This window comes from Pelecanus crispus, chromosome 17, assembly GCF_030463565.1.
Source record: "Pelecanus crispus isolate bPelCri1 chromosome 17, bPelCri1.pri, whole genome shotgun sequence".
NCBI lineage: Eukaryota > Metazoa > Chordata > Aves > Pelecaniformes > Pelecanidae > Pelecanus > Pelecanus crispus.
In genome coordinates, this window is record NC_134659.1 from 425,170 (window position 1) to 449,990 (window position 24,821).

Here is a 24,821-nt window from a genome sequence, read left to right on the forward strand (position 1 = left end):
CCCTGCGCTGCATCGTGACTGCATCTGCAGGGTGGACTCTGCTCCCTGCGTGTCACGTTACTCTTGCGTCTTCTCAGTCACAGGTGGAAAAAATGTATTGTAGGACGGTCTGCAGTGGCACTAAGATTCCTCGCATGCATGAGTGTATGTATGCAAGTTTCTCCTCCAGCGCAGGAGGCAGAAGTTAAGCCAACTATTCACCTTTGGAAAAGGTCCGGGGCTGAACTCCTGTTGAAGCAAAGCCATCATTAACTCCTTCATATTTCAGTACACCTAAGAGGCTGTAGGGGCGTAGAACCTAGCCCCTGGTAGATGTTGTGTGGACCCAAATCAGGGAGGGAGAGGCCCTTCTGTAAGGGCTGTATAGCCTAAGGAAAACCACTGTGCAATGAATAAGGCAAGATGAAGGCTGGGGGTGTCAGTGATGGGAACGATTGGTTCTAAAGACAGGTTTCGGGCATAATTTGAGTTTCAGGTTTCTTAAAAAGATAAATAGGTGGGTGGTTTTTAGTGAGTTTGTCATATAAATGTAATGCAAACTATACCCGAGCTTGAGCTGCTGGCAAATTACTGGTTTAGCTTCCAGCCTTGCAAAGTCTGGAATCTCCACTCAGTAAACATAGGCTTTTGCAAGCCATGGTGCTGCCAGCAAGCAGCTGGTGATGTTGGTGGTTGCTTGCATGTGGTAAACACTTTCAGAAATACTTCCTAATATGCAGGTATGCCTCAAACTGTTTGCAGCAGAAGGTTATACAGCACTGACCGGGAGGGGGTAGTGTCTAATTAAAAGTGTCTCTTTGTGACCAGTTGTAGGATATTGCTGTCTCAATAAAAGATTTCACTCATGTTGTCATGGCAACAGAAGTTTTGGAAGGAGAAGTGCTTAGTAGGTAAGTTGCTCTTGCCAGACAGAGGTTGCCATGCTGAATAAAGCACTGTGGCAGAAGCCTGCGCTCAGCTAGCAATGGTGCGGTGTCCAAACCACCTCGGGCTGGGCAAGGCGGACTGGTGCGACCAAGAGGGTGCTGTCTGCAGCTGCGCAGGCACGTTGGAGCCATGCCTGTGGCTGGCACACGCGCCTCAGCTGCTACGCAGGCCCTTTGTGTGGGGAGTCACTCACAAACCCAGCAGCTGGAGAATGCACGCTGCGTTTTCACCAGGCAGCGAGAGCGCTCGGGCTCAGGGCTGCCTGCTGAGCGGGGGCTGGCAGCCCCAGCAGAGCTGCAGTGGGGTGCAAGGGCACCGTGGCGGGGCTGAGCTGTGGGGCAGCACCAGACCCCTGCTGCCTGGCCCCTCTCAGCCCCAGGCTGGTCACAGGGCAGCAGAAGTGGGCAGGGACCAGGCAGGAGGAGGCAGCATGGAGACAGCTGGGCTAGATCCTGGAGTTCCCAGTCTGGGAATTCAGACACGGAGCTTCTGGGAGGTTTGCTGCCTTGCAGGAGGCTGCGTGGCTGGGCTGAGAGGGCCTGTGCTCCAGGGGAGCCGGGTGCTGCGTCGGGTGCTTGTGCAGCTCCTGGGACTCATGCGGTGCGATAGCGCAAAGCGCTTCAGCAAGTAATTAACAGACATCTAAACATACTCTGTTGCGCTGTGGGGGCTGAGGGACCTGGGTAGCTTTAGCCCTGGCTCTCCAGTATGCTCATTATATTTGTACTAGCTTCTCTGCTCCAGAAGCTGCAAGAAATCATTCTGCTGTACATAATTTTAATTGCCTGTTATACAATTGCTTCTTTTCCCATGCCTGTCAAATATATTCTCTGTTCAAAAGTGTAGCTCTGTCATGTGGCATGACCTGTCTGCTAAATTACAATAGGAATAAAAAAAAGACTGCAGAAAATTTAAAAAAAAAAAAAAAATCTAATTATGAAATGCAACAGCATTCTCAATCTCTGTTGCCATCTGCAGCCTGTTGTGTTAGGACCAGTACAAACAAATCAATAAAACCTGCTGCTTTTCTTATGTCGCCTTTGGCAGTTGTAAGTAGTTTGTGCAGTGTTCATGGGAGCACTCTCGTTTCTCCGGTCTGATGATGCGCTGTCCTCAGCCAGAAGATTTTGGCATTCACTTTTTTTTTGCAGAACTGCTCTGGGGCTGGGATTTGAAATGCTGCACCTGGAGAATGGAAAATGGGGCAGCAATGAAAGGGTTAAAAAGAATCATCTAGGCTGCAGCTTTAACAACGTTGTCGTATGGAGGGCACGAAACTGAATTTGGTAGGAGGTTCTTTGTCTGGAACACGCCTTGGCAGCAAAGGGATATCTGATCTCAGAGGCAACGAGGCACCAGGAGCGCGGGCAGGACTGCAGTGAGCTGTGGTTGCTGGAGGCTCCCTGCTCCGAATGCTGAGGAGGGTTTGTAGAGCTGGAGCATTGCCTGGCACAGGGTGTCCCTTAGGGTGCTGCCGTGCCAGAGCGTGGAACTGGTGTGAATCTGTGTGATTAAAAATAAACGAACCCTCTTTTCCTAGTTTGACTTTCTTAGACAGCAGAGGGGGATAGCGGAGGATGCAGTGTGGGAGATGAGTGGTACCAAGGATGACAGCCGTTGTCAGAAGGCAGTCCACATTGTCACCGAGCTGTGCCGGAAGAAAAGCCTGCCTAGCTTGGACCTGGACATTTGCAGGGAATTCCTCCTGCTGCCTTCCGACCAGAGCCTGATTATCTCCGAGCCAGGTACAGTACTCTGGTCCTGTCTGCTCGAGTAGTGCTTGTGACTGCCAAGAGCCGGAGGAAGGCAGGAGGACTCTCGCACGGGGAGGGAAACGTTTGCAAGCCCCATGGTAGACTCGGGGCTCGGCACGCATCTCTGTGCGGTTATTTTCCTTTACACACGTTCAGCTGTGACGTTTTGGGTGCAAGAGCTGCCTCACCTGTTGATGCGAGACGGTGTAGCCTGATGGGGGTAGCTGCACAGAAGGGACAGACGGGGTGTTACGGGACATGCTGGTGAGGAGGTGGTTAATGAAATAAAGTTTCTGTGAAAGTTTCTTATTTTTTTAAAAACAGAGATTCCTGTCCTGTATAAAGCAAAAAAGCAGTAAAAAGCCTATTTAAGTAAGTGAGATGACAGGAGCCGATTGCTGTTATCCCAGTTTGAGAAAAGGAAGGACTTGCATGGATTTTTGTTCACCAGTAAGGGATCTTGATGTACTTTTGTGTATTTGTTTTACTTTCCCTAAGAACTGCCTAAGTTGTTCCTGGTTAGCTTGTAGAGCTAGGGGAGACGCACCGGCGTGTCAGCAATGAATCAAGAGCAAGCTCTAAGAGCAAAGGGGCATTTCTTTACTGGAAAGCGGTTAATTTTCTGTACGCTTCTGCTCACAGCTTCTCGTTCCAGAGAGGTCGTCTTCTGCTGTAACTTCAGAAGACATTGGCAGGGGGAGCTTATATCCCAGGCTCACACGCTGAGGAGCAAAACCAAAATCCCATGCTTTTTAGCATTATTGATAATGTGCTCTAAGTTGTTTGTGTATTAGAACATTTGCAGAGAGTGCTTTTTTCTTTTTTAGGTTTCTGTAGATAATGATCTACCAACCCAGCCTGATTTCATAGCATACCTTTTCAGAAACTTTTCTTCTCTCTGAGGACACCTGTGCAGAGCCCAGGTGCGGCACAGTAGCCCGTCAATCCCTGTCCAAGGCTTTCTGTGTCATCTTGCTTCAGTTCCTCCTGCCCCTCTCTGCCAGCGTCTCACTGGGACGCAACGGGCACCTGGGACAGGCTGGCAGCTCTCTGGTTTCTCCCGGCTTCTACCGGCTGTTTGCTTGCAGTGGTGCTTCCACCACTGTTTTGCCAGCACGTCCAGCCTAACACCTTCATTTCACATCCCACTCTGCTCGTAACTTAATTGTCATCTTAAAATACATTTGCTTTATACCTGCTTGTTTTGAAGGCCTCTTACCACTGCTGGTACTATCCTTACGCATTGCATCCAGTGCAGCTGGTTTTCTCTATTGCAACTAACTTACTGCATTGCTTCATAATTTTTTACCTTGGTACCAAAATTAACGTTTTCCTGACTCTGTGCAGCAGAAATACCTGTCCTGCTCTTGTTCTGTCTGCCCTGATATGACAGATAGTTGCCTGGCATTTGTTTGTGCAGTCTGTTTGGACCTCATTTTCAGGTCAGGATCACATCATCATATGCCTTTAAGATCTCAAATGTTTGTCTGCTCTGATCTCCGGTTTAAGTGTCAGCCTCTACCCCCGTGCCCTGGGCAAGTCATGCTGGGCTGGCTGACTGCACCGGCTGCATTAATGGCTATTACAGTTGTCTCTGCTCTGCATGACTGGGCCCATTTTTATGTCTAGACAGCACTGAGGACACCGTTTGGACCCAATGAGTGCCAATATTTCTCAAATGCCTGCATGTAAAACCGCTCCAGCAAGGGAAACAAATCTGTTTGCATTAAGTGTTAACTAATGTAACAGTTAAGGTGGTAAGACACCTTTGCCATTAGTGTCCCATTTGTGCTTTGTCCACTTCACACTGAAGACTTAGGTTAAGCAAATTTGCTACCAGCTACCTGGAGTCCTATGTTCAGACCTGTCGAGTCCTTCCTCGTAAAGCTGTGCAAATAAAAAGTCAGGTTGTGCAAAGATGAGCAGTGATACAGCTTTGAGACAGGGTGCCGTACCGACAGGCGGGTCAGAGGAGCGGTGCAGCACGAGCACTGGGTCCTGCCGAGGTGTGCCCGTGCTGGACAGCACGGCCTCAGCAACCTGCGTGAAAAGCTTGCTGGAGTGAAATTTGCCCTATTTGTCATCTTCATGTGAAGCCAAGGGCTTCTCTGTCGGTTTGTTACCTCCTGGATAAATCTATTAGCTAATAGCTAAATCAGCTTGGCTTGGCGAGTACCTGGCTGAAGTTTGCATTGTTTGTGAGCAGGCAGACAAAAGCACTCTAATGCTGCCAAAGCTGGGAGCCAGGGCTGCTTCCGCACAGCTCTGCTTGCCATTAGACCCTGAGAGGTGGTTTGCTTTTTTCTGATGTTTCATGTATTGATGGCAAGCAGTATCTTCTGGGAATGCTGTGGAGTTGCAAAGAAATTATCCAGGTATCACTAGCCTTCTTGAACTGCATCTGACAGTGGAAAAAACCCTGTGAATATAAAAATATTACTGAGTCGTTTATGTAAGAATATGTCAGAATATGGTTTTATGCAGGTTTTTTTTTTTTTTTTTTAAAACCATTTTGGACTGAATGTGGAAAGTGCTACTGTGTGTAAAGTAGATGCTCCTCTACTCTCTGTACTTTGGGTTATGTAATAGCTGATTCTCCTACTAAAAGTCAGTAAGAGAAATATAGCTGCAGTGTTTCTCCAGTCCGCCATACATTACTGTACACCCAACAAAGGAGCATTGCAGGCTGCTGCTGCTGGCTAGTAATCCGGAAGCTAAGTATGTCAGAAAAATAAGGTATTTGGATGAGGAAGGTTTTGGTATGGATGCGTCAGTGGATATGCGAGGGTGAGCGTTTGCCTGCAGTTTGGCCCGTGGCGGTGCCAGGAATAGAACTGATCTCTTGGCTGTGGGCCCTGAGATCGAGCAAGATGCAGCATCCCTTTGTTGTGCCTATCTAAAATCCTCCCCCGTAGCTCCCTCCATCTGATAGCTCTCTTCCCTGCCAGCCCTCAGCTGTTGTGCAGTGATGCTGTGAGTGTGACTAGCACACAGGCATAAGCTGTAGACAGTGGAAATGCCTGTGATATAGGGACAACATTTACCACTGCGGTGATGTGCCTTAAATAAATAGATACATCACTTCTCTGTCCTGGAAGTGCAGCGAGTGCTCTAGGCTATCGGTCTCTGAGAGAATTTTTGGACAAGCCCTACGGAAGTGCAGGGTACTTGGCTGATGGTGCCGGGGAGCCCACGCTGCCGGCGTCCCACAGGAGTGCTGCGCTGGGCACAGCGAGCCACCCCACGGCACCCGGTCCCTCTGCCTGTGCGAGTGAGCTGCTGCTGGAGAGCAACAGGCTGCGGGGTCTTTGGGAAACAGGGTGCCGAATCCTGCTCTGCAGGGCCCGCTACAAGCTCTTGCGGTGGAGCCAGCTCTCCCCTGACTGCTCCTGCCCAGAGCTGCTCCCAGGGGCACAGAGCCGTGCTCCTTCCTGCGCGCAGCCCGGCTCAGCCTGCCAGCATCCCTGGCACCGGGCATCGCGCGTGCCCCGCACAGCCCTTGCCGCCACAGTGTGTGCTGGTGCTTGTCTGCGCGGTCAGGTTGTCGCTCCGTTCGGACTGACCTGTGTTACTGACTCACGCCCCACGTTCACCCGAACCAGGTCCCGCTCCCCGTGGGCGTGCAGCGCCGGGTCTGGCTGCGGACGGAGGCTGCCAGCCGGTCCTGGGAGGTCGTGCCAAGCAGGGATGGCACAGAAGATGGGAGCTTGAACTCCACAGAGAGATTTAAAACCAAATTGATCATTCTGAAACGAACGTGCAGCACTGGCGGAGTGTGACCGGAGCCTGTGGCTTGCCATGCTTGTTGACTGTAAGGGCTGGTGCATGGGTACGGGAGGGAATTTACACCAGGATCAGAGCACATCCAGGAGCAAACCCCTGGGTTTGATTTCTAGCTCTAGAACTACTGGGTTGCAACTTCCTTTAAATAACATGTAGGGGGTTTTTGCCTCAGTGTATCCATTTGTAAAAAGCTTCACTGCCCTGTCCAGTAAGTACAGGATGCAATGGATGTTGTGCAGAGGTGCTGCAGTTTTTACTCAGAACATGACTACAGGACTGTGTGCACAGCAGTCCCTGTTGATCTCGGCACCGCATGTCCACCTTCCTCAAACCCTTCCATGTGCACTGGTTCACCCCAGCAAAATGCTCTGGTGCTTTCCTACTGCAGAATATGAAAGTGGAAGAGTGAAGAAGAAAAAAGCTGGGGAAAATGCAAAACCAGAAGAGACTTTACGATAATTTCTGTTTCCTAGCACACTTTGTCCGCTGTCCTTCTGTGCTCTAATCCCACAATAATTCAGAGCACATTTAGTGTTTTGCCCTTTGCGTGAACTGTTCTTTTTAAACTTCATGATGCAGGCAGTACATCTTGTACAGCGCTGAACACCCTCCTGGCACTTTGTGAATATTATTAAAATGTTAAACCCACAAGTATGTAAGTATTCTTGCTGCAGGCAGAAAAAGGGGTGAATTTTTCTGCAATAGGTGTTTTTTCATTGCAGGAATGTTGATGTGGAAAGATCACTTTTATATGGAGGAATTGCTTCTGGAGTATTTTTCTTGGAAAAAAATTATCCCTTGATCAGATAGTTTGACTAATGGGAAAATTGATGACATGGCCATTCACTGCTATGGGATACCTACAGCCACTGCCTATGAAATATGGGCAAGTTTTGAATTTACTTAGCAGCTGTAATAACACATTTTTTCGGAATTACCATTCAAGTGTATTTTAAGTAAATACAGCAGTAAACATGTTTAAAGCCACCCAGGCAAAGCTAATATTAATCAGTGAAGCTTGCATTTCCAGAGGCTAGGCATGTGAGGAGTAGCAGCTTGGGGCAAAGATGTTTCTTATCACGGAGTAATGCACTTGCAAAATGGATCTTGCCTTTCTCTGCGAGTGTCTGGTCCAGCAGCAGGAAAAGAGCCAGAGAGAGCTATGTGCAGCAGATTTGCTCTTTAGCTCAAGGAAAACAGGTTTGTGCTCTGATCCTGAAGGTGTCAGGTTCAAATCTTGCTACTAGAGGAAGGTTTGCAAAACTGTATTAAAATAAGGTTAAAACCAGCAGCACAGACCTAGGAAGAATGGATTACATAGCCCGTCTATGAATATGTCTCTCTGCTTATGTATTAAGTGTGTGGATCTATGACTCTACAGCTGCCTCTGGCTATGCACTGGGATGGTCCCAGTAAATAAAATGCGCCTATGGAGCTGTGTGGAGTGCATATGTTTAGCAGCTTTGTAAGTACCTCTCTACATAGATGCAGGTTTGCATCTGCCTAATTGCTGCTGGTTGATTCATTCCTGAAGCGGTACAGGCAGGCTGATCATGTTTGTAGGTTTTTTTGCGGACCTCGGAGCCTATTCCAGTGCAGCTGCAGTAGCCTCATGCATAGTCAGGGATCAGCATCTAAAACTCCATAGAAACAGGCAGCCAGATTGCTGCTGGTGTTAATTGAGTGTGCGAGCAGGCTGAGGACAGTGACCAGGGGCTGAGCTGAGGAACAGATACCTCTCTGGTAAGTCCACATTTCTGAAGTTACTCTGTTAATTTTTTGTCCTTTTTCATAATATGGAGCCTCTTTTCTTTAAGAAATATTTTGCTTCAGCAGTTTCTGTCTTTGCCGTTGAAACATTTTCTTCTGCTTTCAGTATTCTCCCCACATTTCACTGAAACCAAGCATGTGCTTTTAGCTAGTTCAAATCAGGGCATAGCCTGACTCTAATCTTCTCCATTGTTTTGCGGGATGACTCTGAGAAGCTGGTGTTTCTGTGTTTGCAAATGTTTGTTGCTTGACATCTTTGCTTTGCTGAAGTCATACCAGTGCAATGTGCACAGCCTGCTGCACATACCATGGATTCACTAAGTCATATAGTCTCACATGTGTGCGTTCATTGTTCAGAGATAAAAACAGAACCGTAACTGGATCTCATGTCTGCTACAATTTTTCATTTATCTATAGTTTCGGCTGTCCTTGTTTTACTTACCTTTCTTCTTACTGTTCATGTTTCTAGGTACAATTGCATATTCTTCCTTAGGACCCCAGGTTTCCATCTCACGTTGGTTAAGCAGCTTTTTCTATCTTTAATTTTGTTATTTCTTTTTCAAAGATGATAACATATATTTTTCCTTCCTATCTGCATACTGTAAAATCAGGAAGCTTGTCTGTAACAGCCTTTCTTGTTTCAATCTAGTGGACTCACTAACATAACAGTCACTTATGCTGGCAGTTGTTTGCCAGAGATGTGATTTGTCTCTCTGCCATGTATTGTCTTTAATTATACTTGTACATTGCAAAATGGCATCCTAGAGGGACAGGGAAGGGATATTTCGAGTGACTGTACATTAACTGTACATTTTCCATGTCTATGGAAAAAAGAAAGTTATCCTGCAGGGTGTATTGTACATAGTGAAACCACGGATGCTAATTAAGGCCACCTTTATGTTTAGTTCAGTTTGTTGTGCTGTAGCAGGTTAGTGTTTGACAACATCACAGGAAACTGTGCAGCGAAGACCAAAGGCAGGACACCAGAAGCTCAGTTCATACAAGCCCTTTCAAAACCATCATTAAGGCATACAGTCCTAGAGTATTTGGTTCCATGGAAGAATAATTGCCCAGAAATTCTAGCACACCAGTGCCTCTGGTAATGTAAGTATTACTCTGATTTTCTCTGCATGTTCGTAACTGCTGCAAAGAAATGCATGTGCTCTTGTAACAACACAGCGTCAGGTGAGTACAGCAAGAACCTCCTTCAATGCATTCTTTCCATATGCAGTACTTCATCACTTGGATGTCTGCGAGCGTTTGCTCAGAGTTATTTGAGTCTGGTCTCTGGTCAAAATGTTCATGCTAAAAGGATTCTGAGCTGCACAGCACGGAGTGATACAAGTCTTTGGGAAAGGGAAAAAGGAATCTCAGAATCCATTTAATAAATCTGTAGGATCAGGCAGTCCAGCCTGCACGCGTGACTGCTGTGTAGTATGTTTTAGGGGTTAAAGATTTCTGTCTTTGTTACAAGCTAATGGAAGCAGCAGCAGCTAATGACAGGAGCAGAGCCATTCAGGGAGGAAGTTCCCTGATCATTCAGCAGAGCCTGAACAAAGAAATGCTCTTTTCATAACTGCTGCGTTCCCGGGTGGGCAGCACAGGGTCTCTGTACCGAGCAGCTGGTCCCGTGCCGGTATGCAGGGAGGTGGCTGGGGGACCCTTCCCAGCTGCTCTGCACCCTGCACAGAGCCTGCTCCAAACAAGCCGGTGCTGTTTTGCCGTGCAGACCAGACTGTCTTTTGTGTGCCAGGTATTATCGGCACAACAAGTTGAGAGAGAGAGAGGAGGAGGGCATGACAGGGACTTATGTGGTCGTACTGGGTGTAGATGACTTTAATTGGCAACCTGCCCTCCCAGTCTTTCCAGCATGTGGAGCCAGGGGAGATCTGGATGAATCCTGCATCTCCTGTTTTGGGTTTGCCGTGGGGCAGGTCCGGGCAATAAAGCCCTTCCAGCATGCTCTCATGGAGTCCGGGAGCCGCTTGTGCTGGAGGGGCTCTGTGTCCCTGGAGGGGGGGCACTCAGCCAAAGGAAAGCCTCCGGAAAGCTTTCCGGGCCACCTTGTCCCGTACTTGGGGCCTCCTGCCCTCCCCTGGCTGAGCTCTGCCTTTTCGGGTTCTCAGGCTGTGTCCTCTGACATGGCCCCAGGTCGCGGGCTTGGAGGCTGCCCGGCACCCACGCTGCGATGAAGATCAGCACCCACAGCAGGGCTGCAGGCGGGGGTGGGAAGAGACCCTGATTCTGCTCCCGCTCAAGCTTTATCCTGAGATCTTTGCAGGCAGCCTGGTTTTAGTTTTTTTGAACCAAAATGGAGTCAAAGAGAGCGCCGCAGGGAAGCATTTCCCCCAAACCGAATCTCACTGTGTAAAGTGAAGGGCAGAGGGACGGCAGCTCTGGCGCAGCGAGCCCGGACGCTGAAGCGCTGATGTCCCTGGCCTCTCTGATCTCTCACAACAGTCATGGCTTTGACCAAGTTTTTGAAGGGAAATTTTAAGGTCTAAGGTCTTTGGTCACTTAAGGGAGACAGAGTGATAGTGAAAAGCTTTTGCTTGTTTTGTTTGCGTTGCATCTTGAAATGCAATTGTCTTTCTACATCCCAGAAGTGTCCGTATTACGGCGTTTTGCTCTCTGCCCAGCTCTGCTCAGCTTCAGCAGGTCTGGACAGAGACTTTGCCCTCCATGTTGAACAGCCTCAGCAAGGCTTCCCTGGCACATCTGCAGTGCTCAGCTCGGGTCCTGTATGTACGAGGTCACATCATGGGAGGAAGGCAACGCTCAGTGTCGGTTACTTAACCTCATCGAAGGGACACCGTGTGCGTTCAGCGCTGCAGAGTCGTTTACAGATGTTGCTGCAGCATATTGTGATAAAATGTCATGGGATTAACACACAGCTATGTACTATAATTATATGCAGTGTGGCTTGTAATAGTTCATTAGATTGTCATCGGTTAGGCATAAAGCAATGACAGCTCTTACTATCTCATTTATAATACTCTAGAGAACAGCTGATTAAGACACAAAGTGACCTAAATCACTGGGGAGTGTTTCCTTCAGTTTGGAACAACTTTTTTTTTCTTTTTTTTGTCACTTTTGATAGCAGAAATGCTGCATTGCTGACAGCTCAACGTTCCCTTTCTGGCTGCACATGCCAGCAAAAGTTTGAGTAACAAATGTGCCTTTGATACAGCCTGGAGGGAACGTCCGAACTGGCAGGCCAGTCAATAACCACTGAATACCAACATATTTGGTCTTCAGCAACTTTTGATTAGTTTCCTCCGGTCCAGCTGTTCTGCTAGGGCATGGCCATTTTAATGTGTATTAGTTTTTTTCTCTGGATATTGATATGGGCCTCTCAGTGTTGTGTATGAAGCCCGTAGTCACTAGTGGGCAAGGCGATGGTGGAAGAAGGGAGTTTCGTCTGCAGGTCCTGGCTGGGGAGCCCAGGCCAAGGACGGGTTCGGGACTGTCCATTGGCAGAGCCGACTTCCGAGCGGAGGCTGGGACAGCGCCGCCAAGGATGTCCGTGTGCTCGCGGCTGCCTGCTGCTGCTCCGGCCACCTGCGCGGCCCTGCCCGGCGTGAGCTCGCGAGCTCTGCTGCCGTGTTGGCTCTGCAATATGAGCGACTCTTGCTCGAGGCCACTGAGTGCTTCTGCGTGGTGTCCCCAGCAGCATGCCAGCTCTGCACGTCTGGCTGGGGAGCGGGTGCAGCAGGGAGAGCTGCGGCGGTGCCCCCGGCCCAGGGACCGACTGCGGCGCTGGAGACCTCCTCTGCCACAGGCGTTTGTCCCTGGGCGTCCCCTGCAGCTGCGTCGGGCTTGGCTTCCTTCCCACGCAGGGGGACGTGAAGAGGAGGGAGTGGGGCTCTGCCAGCTCTGTCAAGACCCTTTTGCAAAGAGCTGTTCCAGATGTTACTGTGACTTGCGCTGCACAGCAAGCGTGACTGCTGTGCTTGTCGCTTGTTGGGAAGCCCCACAGCCAAGGTGATAGGTGGCACGTTAACCCCATCTCCAGAACTGACCTTGGTGTTTTAATATGTTTTGGCTGGATCTTCCCACCTCGGCAGATTTGAGATTTCTTTTCTGTTTCTAATCCATTTTGACCATGGTCTGAGCTGGGTTTTTAAAGATGTTCGGCTTATGTGGGCTTTCACTGAGCTACCCATCACCTTTGATCTGAAGGAAGGTGACTGAGGGAAAGGAATGTTCTGGCTTTTTCTGGGCTCAAAAGTCTGATTTCTTTTCTCTGTAGAAGATGGCCCTGGATCCAAAAAGTCCTGTGGCTGGGGAAGAACTTTTTTTTGGCCTGTCTCTCTTAATACACAAACCAGGAAAAGGATATAGGCATGAGAGTGTCTGACTTGCGGTGGTCAGCAAGTGGAAGTCTCTAAGGGGAAGGGGGTGCAGCCCTCTCGGCGGGGCGGTTGCACCCTGCGAGTTCAGCGCGCACGAGGCGCAGGCTGTTCTGCCTGTTAACGTGGTCTGAACTGCAGCTGATTGCGGACTCCTTAAGTCTGTCCCTCTGTCACTCGTATTTGGTATTACTGCTTAGCAGAGATTTTGCTGAGCTCTTGTTAGGGTTGCATGGCATTCCGAGTTGTGTTTTGGCTGTCCAGAACCTGATATGGTGGAAGCTTCTCCTGTATGTAGCAGGCATGCAGAAATCTTTTGCTTGTCAGTTATTCATGATTCTTTCCTTTTTTTTTTTTTTTTTGTTTTTCGGCAGTTAAATCTTTCTCCATTCTATTTCAGTGAGCAAAGCACAAGCTCCAGGCTACCAAGGTCTCTTTTTATGTTGCTTTCCTTTGGTGTATTACCCATTTTTCATATGTATGTGTTTATTTTTTCTTCTTTTATTATATATCCATACATGTGTGTAAAGTATGTCATTGTTGACTCTGCACTTGAAAATCACCTTTGGTGTTTCCCTCTGAATTACTCTGTTCAGATTTTCTTCTGCTTCTTTAAACTCAGCCTGGGGGACCGGAGCAGCTCCCTCTCCTGTATCTGAGTGCATTTACCATCTTTTCCAAGAGAGGTAAAAGTACCAAACCATAAACTGAAAAATGCCAGGTAGTAAAGGGTGTGGTAGCCTCTCTTTTCCCTCTGTTTAATGCACTTGTGTAGTCAGCTCTTTCAGACCATCAGGTGTGAAGGTCCCTCCTGAGCGACCAGGCCCGGGGCTGCAGCAAGGACGAGGACAGCGCACGCATTGCCCTCCCCGAGGCAGCGAGCAGCTCGCAGCCCTCCCACCTGCGCGCCTGCTTCCTCCGAGCCAAGACATAGCAGGAGCTTCAGCTGTAGCCTGGCTATGTAAGCAGAAATAAAACCACCTCTCTTTTCTTCTTGCAGGCAGTGCACAATGCAGGTGACTGCTCAGGGGGTGTCCCAAGACCCCGTCTTGCAGCAACGAGCTGCTGCAGTCTCCAGCGCAGCACGGGGAAATTGAGTCGGGTTTCCTGGCTGCGCCCACACCCAGGCTGCTCCTTGCGGCTGCAGCTGGAGTTGCTGGAATAGTACTTTATTCCACATGCAAATTTATTGTTTAAATGTTTTCTCCTTAGTTATACTTTGAACTGGAGTTTATAAAATTTGGGCATTTGCAAGTACTGTCACTAACAAGCTGGTAGCTGGTTTCCAGGACAACAAATTACACTACTGTTAAAGGAACAAAACTTTGCATGAAGTTGTCCATGTCTCATGTTCTAGTTAGCCTCCCAGCTATAGAACTGCATCCCCTAAGGAATTACATTAAATGGTGAAAAAAGCCCTGGCATTGCTTAATGAAGAAAGTTTTGTCTGGATGGGAGTTACGAGGTTGCTGCTTGCACTTGGACCATAGATCATAGTTGCTTGAAACACCGGATCCCTGCAAGGTCTCCTTATGAAGCAGGTTGTCTTCTTGCTTAACGTGCAATAATGAGATGGTTTGAATTTTATAATCTTATATAATTACTCTCAAAATAGCTTCTGATTCATCCTTCCCTTTGAAGCTTATAGTTTGCATTCCAATAAGCTCTTGCATGGCAGGAACCCTGTGGTAGCAGCAAATTAATTTTTAAGAAGTTTTTTTCTATTTAAGTGAAACTTTGGCACAGCCAGTTTGAGCATTCATGTCTCTATCTTCCTATAATCTGTTACATAGCTAGGTGCGCCCAGTGGACGAGGAGGCTCTGTCTGGGTTCCTGCGGAGCCCGTGCTGGCAGGAGGAAGCTGGTGGGAGCTGATAGCGTGAGACTCAGTGTGCAAGGCTGAGGAGGCACCAGAACAGGATAAATCTCCTTTTAGCTTTTAGCTTCATGCAGGAGGAAGGTTGAGTTTGCAGAGCTTCTGAAGAGACATTTCAGAGGGTCTGTGAATGTTTCCTCTCAGAACATCTGCAGCACTCATCTCACGAGGATTTCCACCCCTCCGCTGGTCTGAGAGGGGAGTTTGCCATTGAGCTATGTGTGATGAACTGAGTGTGAAAGTGCTCTTCGTGTAAAACAATCTGTGAAAGCTCTTCCTGCTTTCACGTCATTTTCAATTCACTTTCACTGCACTGTCTTCTGTGGAATTACTTGTGGCTGACACAAAGTAATGAAACAAGATTTGGGCATGCTCCACAGCAAAAAGCAGCTGGAACTGCAGCTTGCCTTCACCTAGAGAAACCCTGTAAAGCGTACCAGGGTCATGGGAGTGTGCACGGTGCAGCAGTTTCTCAGGGTCTCTGCGGATATTTTGTACCATTGTGCTACACTGTGCAGCTCAGAGGAATAATCAGTGAATTTTTGCTTATGCTACCAAGAGACATCCCACACACTCTAAGGATGCGGCACTGTCCTTGGCTGGGCGACGCTCCCTGTCCCCCTGCAAGGAAACCTGACAAGGAGCCAAACTCCTGTTGGTCTGAGCAGGGAGTCAGTGGGTGCAGATAGAGCCATCGGTGGCAGCTGACACTTGCTCCCGTTTCTCGGATCACTCCCTGGGTAGGAACAGTTTGGAGGGTCTGAGAAAATGGGCTCGTAACACGTGGACCTGCAGGTGATAGATATCCCCAGTGCTCTCCGGGTCTTGCTGCCTGACTTGCCGCTCATGGGGGCTGCTCTGCCACCCTTATCCTCACCCACAGCATGAGATAACGTCTGAGGGACGATGGATGCTCTGCTCAATCCATAATTGTTTTCTGACCTGGTCCTTTAACATCTGCTGAGAACTTGATGAAATATTTTCCCCTCACCAACGTCCCACACCTCTGTGATCTTGTTTGAGCAGCAGCTCCTGCTGCAGTGCTTCACAACACATCCAGCTCCTGTGCTCTTAGGCTGCTTGTGAAAAGCAAATTGACTGCAGTTAGACTTTGAAGTGACAGCTGCTAATGACTTGTCTAGCTCAAGAATATTTCAGGACGTGTTCCTATACCTCATAGCTGCCTAGAGAACACAACCAGTAAATCAAGAAGAGAAGTATTGCTGAAGTTGCAAATGACAACCAAATGGCAGCAAGTAGGCCTGAAGCTGTGACAATGATGACATCAGCAGAGGACTGGCACGCTGGACGTAATCCCAGCAAATGGAGGCAATTAGTGAGCAGGCTTGCAGTGCTTCCCTCCTGCAGCTGCGTTCTCTGCAGACCCCAGCGCCCACTTAGCTGTGGGCTCCGTTAAATAGAGCTGCTTGCTGATACAAGAACTGAAGTCGTGTTGGGTAACACAGACAATCTGATCTTTATTATTTGCTGTTACCATTCCCACGGCTGTGGCATGCTTGGGGAGGGGCTAAGGAGCTGGCTGAGAACTACACACTACTGCACTGCAGCTCACCTCTCATCAAACGCAGCATTTCACAATTTATAAGACAGCCAGCTTCCTTTTCAAAATTCCTGTTGCAAAGTGCTCTGCTTGCTGCTGCACTCCTTACTGCCTTGCAGGGTTTGTTCTGAGCTCTGTTCCCAAAGGGGTAGTTCCCTTGCTCTGCTGTGTTTCGTGTTTTGGTTTTGGCTGTGGTGCTGCTGGATGCTTGTGCTGCTGTGTTGGTTTAACATTCGGTTTCTGTTCCATCCAGTCCCCGCTCTTCCTCTGTAAAGCTTCAAAGCTGATTGGCATTGCTAAGTAAACATGTCTATAGCTAGGATTTAATGGAAACCTCTTCCTTTTCCCCTGCTGTTGTCCTGTCCTCCCCTCTGTCCCCGCCCCAGGCATCCGAGATTCACCACAGCTGCTTATGCCCAATTTCCAGCCCTCAGCTAATCAGACTTACATTGCTGATGCTTCTCAATTGAGAGAAAATTAGATCAGCAGTTGATGGGTGCCTCACGTGGTCTTTTGGAGTCCCAGAGCTGCCTGTCTTCTCCTCAGCAATAACTCTCGTAGTAATCCATCATTTCAATGTGTGATCTCTACAAAGTCTTGCAGAAATAGAACAATATATTCTCACAAGCACTGCTGCAATAGAAAAATGTAGCAAAAATGGACAGAGAAGCCTGGAAATGTCTCCTGACCTGATACGACCAATGGTTAATATATTACACTGGAAAACCAGTCGTGCAGCCAGTACAAGCAAGGTTAACGTGCATCACCATCACCCCCTACCTCTGGGCTCTGCCATCTCCTGTAGCTGCTCTTCCCGGAGCATTTGTGGTGGGAAGACATTACATGCTCCAAGCTCAGAACATCTGGGAGCTGCTTTCTCAGCTGAAAGAAACCCAGTGGGGAACAAACCAGCCAGAGCTCTCCCTGATGCTAAGATTTTCCACTGCCCACCAGAAAACTTATCAGTGAGAACCTCTCGCAGGGAAGATGTCCATTTGCTCTTGGCAGGATCAGGTCAGAGGCTTTGTCTGGGTCCGCGCATGACGACGGAGCTGTGGGACCAAACGTGCTGTGGCAGCGGCGCTGCCAGTACCCAACCTCAGCAGAAAGTCAGGTCAAAGTGCCCTCACTGCTTTGGCGAGGGGGCTGCGCTGAGGGTGCTCCTGGGCCTGCAGAAACGCGTCTGTCCTCTTGCAGGTGCCGAGGGGCTCTGGGAAGGGGACTGCTGGATCAGTGCCATGGGTCCTGGCGGCTGCTGCAGCTGAGCTCCTCCAGCAAGAGCCTGGCCCCAGCCTATAGCATTTAATTTTGTCATCCTGCCCTTGAATTTCCACTCGTGGTATTCAAACTGTGTTTAAATCCAACAGGTAGCTGGAATGACTAATAGATGCTGGAGTGCTGAGAGAGCCAGCAAACGTATTTTGTTTTCTCTATGGGGAGTGGGTGGAAGGAAAGCTAAATTACATCTTCAAGATATTAAATATAACTCTTCACATTAAACTCAAAGTTATCAGTGAATCTCTTTAATGATAGTGCAAGCTACTTCACAGTAATAAAAGTCAATGTTGCCATAATTAGACCAGTATTGTCTTGCAGTTAATAGACTGTTGTAATCATGGCTTTGTCATATTATTAATCGTTTTCTGTTTGGACTTTGCTAATTATCCCCTTTGGTAACTCAGTTTGGGTATTATGAAGTCATCAGGGACATAAAGCTGAAAGGTAGTTCCACCATATTCTCTTAATTAGTTCCCATCCAAGATGAAACGAAATGGGTAGTTGTACTGATGATCTGCTTTCCGAGTGCATGGGTACTGGGGCAAGGGAGGGGCTGGACTGACGAAGAAACGGTCCCCCTTTCCTAAATTTGCATTTAGCTTTACAGTTTTAAATTGCTCCGCTGTCCCTTTACCCTGCCCTGGGCCATCTCATCTTTTATTTGAAAGGCAGTAGAAAGTAGTTACCTTCTCAGAAGTGTTATAGTTCTGAGTCATTCTGTGAGCTTTGTTGTAAGACTCAATAGCAAGGTTTTTAGATGTTACAAAACCAGTAAAAACACAAATCAAGAAGTCAAGTCAAAAGAGAAACGAGATTGTTTGCTGGTGAAGTTGCTAGGTTTCACACCATCTCCTCTGTGCTCTTGGCACCCCCATTGCTTGCTGTTGGCTTCAGGTCTTTTCTGCAGCGAGATCGTTCTGTCAAAGAGCATTTCACTGCTTGAGTCCTCTGCCAAATATTCACAGTCATGAAACTTGCTTGTATTTAAATGCTTGAATATGATCTGGTCTCTCAGCTTGCATCCCTTGCCACTGACTTGGGGTGTCCCTGCATGTCCCTGTTGTTGTGCTGGTCTTGCTGCTTCTGCTGATGGCTCTGGGAGCACGGTGCTGCCCGTGCTGCCCTTTACCGGGAGAGAGGGACAGTCCTGGGCCACCCAACTCCTGAGCATCACCCAGCCAGCTTCTCACCCCCATTTCCTTCGTAGATACATAACTGCTCCTGCTGCAGAAAAACAAAAGCGCAGTGTTGGTTTTGTAACGAGTCAGTCTAAGCTGTTTGTGCTGCCTCTGAAGACTTTGATTCATTATTTTCCCTTACACCAGGCTGCAGGGGTGGGAGATCAGCATCTCGGTTGACTCAATTTTGACATTTAATGGTACCTCCTACTGCATAAGTGGTGATAAATGATCATTTATCATTAGCATCTCAGGTATGGCTTGCTTTCTCCTGCTAACTGAAGGGAAGCAGAGCAAAGACCATGATCTGTGTGGGCCTTCCTGTGGGTGTGCTCATGTCTGTGCTGGCAGCAAGCGGCTTTCTGGTTTGGAAACCTGTTTCTCTCCATCAGCTGCTCTGATGGGGAATCTGTGGCACAATGCATCAAAAACTCATTCCTGGCTGAGAAGAGCCTTTCCCTGGTTCTCCTAGTGTGGAAATGCTTTTGGTGAAGGTGTCTGCTTTGCAGTGAACGACCAGGACTGCTGGTGGTGGCCTCAGGGGTATTGCTGTGAGATGTAAGAGTGCTTTGTGTCTGTAGTGATGGGGACAAAGTCTCAGTTCTCCGAGGAGTTCGGGTGCACACAGAAACATTGGGGGGGTGTGTGTGTGTGTGTGTGACAAATTCACATTTTCTCTTTTATTTACATACCATGCTAAACCTCTACCTCAAAAAGACCTTGCTAAGTGAGGCAGACCATCCCTGAAGGAGCCGTCTCTGTTCCACTAGGTAAATAACAGCTTGGTGCCTTATCCTAAGTGTATCAGCTCAAACAGGTAAATGGTCATGTCTGTGTCCATGTCTTTCCTGCTGCTTGTTCTCCCCTCCCTCCTCGTTAGTCATGCGAGGCCTTCGTCATTGCTGCTCTGTAGCCAAAAGCAGTTTCCAGCTGAGGGTTCCTCTGGGAAGGGGCTCTCACTCCCAGGGGGGAGCAAGACTGGAAAATAGCCATGTTAATTGGCATTTGCCACCTCCTCCTTTTAAGCTTTATCTTTTCAATTACAAGTTGTAATAAAATCCATTTTCCAACATGGCTATTTCTCCTGTGTCTCTCAAGGGAGCTGGGCTAGGATGAGGTACCAGCACCAAATTAGATAAAACCAGGGTGAGGGATGGCTGAAACCATTCTGTGCTTGTATAGCCCTACTTACCTGATAACAAAGCGACAAATAACTCGCTGTTTCTTTTTTTTTTTTTTTAGAGGAGAATATAATAGAAACATAGTTGGTCTTGTATTTTTCCTCAGACAGGACATTTCTCAGAGTGATAAATGTGCCTCCGTCCCTTGCCAAGGTCCGCGATGCCACGAGCGGCGGGGGTCTCCAGCGAGCTGGCTGTGGCGTGGGAAACGTTCGTAAAGCAGAGGCTGAACTATTCCTGTGCTGCTCTGCATCAGACGGAGCCCTTCCTCACTGCTGCACACAGACACATCCCTCTTTGCCCTCCGCTCAGGAGGCCTTGGCTCCAAATGTTGCACAGGGTGGAATAATACAAACAAGCGAGCTGAACTTTCCCCTGGGCTGAGGGCTCCTTTTGGTCTGTGCTGTCTTTGGAGAAGCCTTTAGGTGAACAGGCCCTACCTCCATCCATGCCAGGAACACCCAAGCAACCTCTGGCCCTGGGGTGTTTTCTGTGAGATAAGGAATTACCTTGCTTTTACAGTTTTTTGTAAGTTAAAGGACATTTAAAGCATAACATTTTGAATACTAGGTATTTTTTTAAAAAGTAACTGGTATTTTCAAATTCATAAGAGAAAGCTCATTAAGTCAATTAAGGTCAACTCTGTCCAACTGATATTTAAGTTTAATAAGTCACGAAAAAGTCTTGGGGAATTCAGTGTCATCTTCAGACAACCCAATATTCTTCCCAGGCAGATGCTTAAAAAATGTCTGTAAAATTCCGATCCCTTCTACTTGTGTTTTATGTGAGCTGTCAGAGGGAAGAGTAGGAGGTCATGCATAAAAGTATCTGTGAATCCTGTCAAATACATTACGAACGCCAGCTCAGCAAGAAGTGACATGAACTAAGATCTTTCTCAAGCTGGCAACAGGTTTTCAGAAGGGATAACTGATTATTTCTGTTTTCCATTAATGGGTCTGGTGTGCTAGCAGCTTCATACATGCTATATAACTTTCTGGAATGGGCAGGAGTATCTTGATGGAAACTTTTCTGTCACGTAACAACTCCCAGCAGTAATAGACTCTGCACGGTAACCATTTCCTTTGTAACAACGTAGACATATTTGCCAGAAGTCCAGGTGCTGCAGTTTTCTTGTGAAACTGACGGGGAGCGTCCTGGGCACGATTCCAAGGCTTAACTGGAAGTGTAGGAAAGTGGTACCTCTGCGCTCTCTGCTTGGGGGAGAATATGTTTAGGCAAATCTCTGAGGAAGCTCCACTGCTAACTTGTACAGTCCTATATATTATTGAATAAGGTGGGACCTATTTATTCACCCCAGTAGTGACCTGTATTTCCACCTTGGAGCTACAGCAGAGATAAACGGTGTGGGCTGATCTGCTCAGAAGGCTGGTGAGGAAGAGGAAAAGTTGCAAAAACTTCTGGATGGCATTTCTTCTTTCCGTCTGCACCTGCTGGCAGCTTCCAGCCTTCCTTTCGAGGCAAAGAACCTGTGGGCAGTCAGGAAGCTTTGCCTCAAGCTCTTAGTGAATTTGCTAAGCCAGGTAACTTTGTGGAAAAACAGTGCATTTCCTCTGGGATATCAGAAACAACAGATGGTTTTCCAGGTGTTCAGTAGAACTGTCTTGTTCCGATGTAGATGTTGCATTTTGTGTCAGATGCTTCCTTGAGATTTCACTTACAAGAACTGATGCAAAAATCCTAAATATATAGTAGCTGTTGTATTCCCAGATAACATGTTAGCAAAATTGGATGATACAAATGGGTTCCTGAATACTTTGTGGCTATGGTTCACCAATGGTGGTTGTGGTGTTTTGTTTTTTTTTTTTAATAATTTTTAAATTCAGCTATTTTTTCAAGATAAAAATTTAGTCTTTCCTAATATTTTATAGATTTTCTCAGCCTTAAACATTAAATATCTTATTACAGCTGTACAAAACTAAACTATATGACCAAAAGAAACAGAAGGTCTTCTTGTGGCTTCTATTTAAGGTAAAGCGTATATCAGGCATCACGCTATGATAAAGCACAGATGTGAGTCTCCCAGTTTATCTTCTAAGAGCTAAGCTGCCTGGTAAGGATGGATGTTGTGGGAGATTGTTTTAAATGCATTTTTTGAGTGAGTCTAGTGTTTCTTAGAGCTCCTGGAGGTGAGAAGCTCTTTGCCTTAAGTACATTTAGACATGATCTAAAGAGGTGCTGTCAGCTCACATCGACAAAACTGAAATATTCATACTGCAGCCATGAACTTCAGGGTTAACCAGCCCCGACAAAGGCCACGCTGCGCCACGCTGCCGAGGGAGGCTGCGCGGACCCCGCGGAGGAGGAACAGACCCCGGTCCCTTCCTGGGGGTGCTGCCACCGACGGCCGCGTCCCCCCGTGCCGCGAGCTGTGGGCTCTGGGACAGGGCTGCTGTCCCGCACCTCCCACCCGGCACGGGCTCCGCACTGGGGGAGCAGGGGGCTCAGCCCCGGTCTGGGAACCAGCCCCGTGCTGCAGGGGGAGATGAGCAGCCGTGTCCTGCTGATCCCCTTCCAGGTGCGATGCGCTCGCTTTCTAGCAGCTACACCTGGTCCTGCGTCCCTTCAGTTAATTGTACAGGCGGCTTGTTGGACTCGCTAAGAGCCATTTCAGCTGTGACCGCTTAGACAACTCAGAAACGCACACCTCTCGGGTAGTGAAGTAAATAGCTGCTCTCTGTTTCATGTGGTAATGCAAAACGTTTATGGTCCAAGCATACACATAAACAGGTAAGTAAGAGGTAATGGTTATTTTGTATAAAATTCTGGAGTGTTTGATTATTTTGTTTTTGCCTGTCTGCCCTGACTTGCACTTAGGTAATTTAAGGAGTATAGCTTTACTGGTCACTACAAATAACACAGCAGGCAATCAAGGAATTGTCCTTGAACTCACAGCAATCTGTGACTGAATTGTCTGTAGTCCTGATGCTGCAGACTTCACTCCGGTGCAAAACCTGTCTTCATCTTCAAGGACTGGTGTTCTCTGTGATTCCAAACTCTTGGAATTTTGGTTTGGGTAGGAATCTGGGAATTAAAACACTGTAAGAAAGGTACGAAAAATAGCCAGTGTTTTCTATTTTTTGCTGTGAATCATTTCACAGCCTAAATCATATATATATATCTATATATCTATATCTATATCTATATATATATCTATCTCCTTTTTTCCTGATTCTTCAGCCATAGGCATGGAAGCTCTTTCCTCTTCAGAAAAAGATTGAAATGCTGAAATACATAGCATATGAGGTAAAAGTGACTCAGAGAGTCAGAGAACATACACAGCTTTCAGAATTAGGAAGAACGTGTAGTACTTTCTGTACAGCCTCCTTCTATGTTTGGTTTCACAGCATCAGCAGCTTGTGGTGGTGGGGTTTGGGGTTTGGTTTTTTTTTGGTATTTACTTTTTATTCCCTATGGGCACATCTGGACAAGATGTGAGCATTGGTAGTACAACAACAATGTGCTTCCAGGATCATGGTAGATAAAAAGGTTTTTTTAATATAGTGTCTGAACACCTGTGGTATGAAGCAAAAAGGCAGTTTCTGCCAGTACAGCACTGGAGCTTGTTTCTATCAGGTAATTCTCAATTTCGTACTCAGCAGTTTGCCAATGCCAGAAAACAAACCCAGGATGATATTTTATAGCCAGTTTAAGCATCACGGTATAAAACTTCATAGCTCTGGCCATCTGGAGACACCCATTTCTCCCCAGTGTGTCTGGGGCAGGAAGCCGTCCCGAATCTGTCAGGGGATGCTCACTTGGGTTTGACTCTTGCTTGCAGAACCTGCTAAGAGGTCTCCATTAGTCATGATAGAAGTCAGTTTGGACCATTTCTTCCCTTTACTTATGGTTTTCTCACCATCTTTCTTTTTTTTTTCTCCTTTCCCATTCCTCCCCTCTCCCTGTCACTGTTGCCTTCTCTCCCCCTGTAGAGCTCTCCGTCAGCCTCCTTGCAGTGATAGTTATTGTGTGTGGACTGGCCCTGGTGGCAGTTTTTCTGTTTCTCTTTTGGAAGCTGTGCTGGGTTCCCTGGAGGAACAAGGCCATTTCTTCTAACCTGGCCGTCTTACAGAGTGAGGAAGGCTGCAATAAGGATAACATGGCAGACAAGCTCAAGGACCCAGGTGCCATAAGTTTCCTGGAGGCAGCGGTGAAGATCAGCCACACGTCGCCAGACATCCCCGCAGAGGTCCAGATGTCCATGAAAGACCACATCATGCGACGCACACGGATCCAGCGGCAAACAACGGAGCCTGCATCTTCTACCAGGTGAGCAGGATGCAGCGCTTGCAGGGATGCTCGCCTCGGGGCAGCTGGCAGGGCAGGAGACGCATGTAATGGAGCCTGAGGTTCGGATACCTTCAGAGAGGCTGAAGAAAGCACTCCCACCTAAATGCTGGATTACTTTCCAAAGACTGGTCATTAACCAATTAATGTGTTAAGACTGGCTTACCGTGGGCCCTTTTAAAAAAATCAAGGATTCAAGCCCTATTACTGTGACTTGACCTCATTGTGTCAAGCTGTCAGTATGCTTTGGCCACTTTAATTTTGTTCCAATGTGAGAGGCAGGCTGAAGTATCAATGATGGTATGCTGTCAGACAGAATTAGACCTTTTTACTCTCTCTTGTTATTGTGGCTCCTAGCAGAAACAATTAGGTAAGCAGAATTGACGTATCACTCGCTGCACAAGCTTAGAACCAGCTGCGCTCAGTGCTTGTGCTCAGCGCGTGTCTCTGTCTCAGGCAGGGACAGAGATGTCAGCATCATACTCGGTAAATCTGGATAAGGCTGTATGAACCTTGGGACACCTTCTCGGCAAGAATACTGAGAAATACGGTACCTCTTCCTTGACACAGAAGGCCGTGAAACTGGGACAGGAAAGGGTGATCGCAGGCTCCTGGCTGTGCTCCAGCACTTCTGCTTGATTTGTTGGCCGTACACATGATGTGTGCGAGAGTGCAACTGCGAAAACAGACATTGCTCAGAAAATTGGCTGCAATATTGCAGAATTAATAAGGCACCGATCACAGCCTTCTGTTTGAAGAAGCTGGAATTAAAATCAACATGGTGCCACCTGCAATTGTGCCACATTCTATTTTATTTAACTGCACCACTGTTTGGACAGCTGATTCCCTCTCTGTC

The 24,821-nt window shown here is 47.7% G+C and overlaps 1 protein-coding gene across 1 annotated transcript in view; it reads left to right on the forward strand.

Annotated features, from left to right (window-relative positions):
- Positions 1-2,518: 2,518 nt before the first annotated feature.
- SYT6 (synaptotagmin 6) overlaps positions 2,519-24,821 on the forward strand; it is a 38,058-nt gene continuing 15,755 nt past the window's right edge. The window contains exons 1-2 of the mRNA XM_075722377.1: positions 2,519-2,672; positions 23,611-23,947. Coding sequence (XP_075578492.1) covers positions 2,519-2,672; positions 23,611-23,947 — 491 coding nt within the window. The remainder of the gene's footprint in view (positions 2,673-23,610; positions 23,948-24,821) is intronic.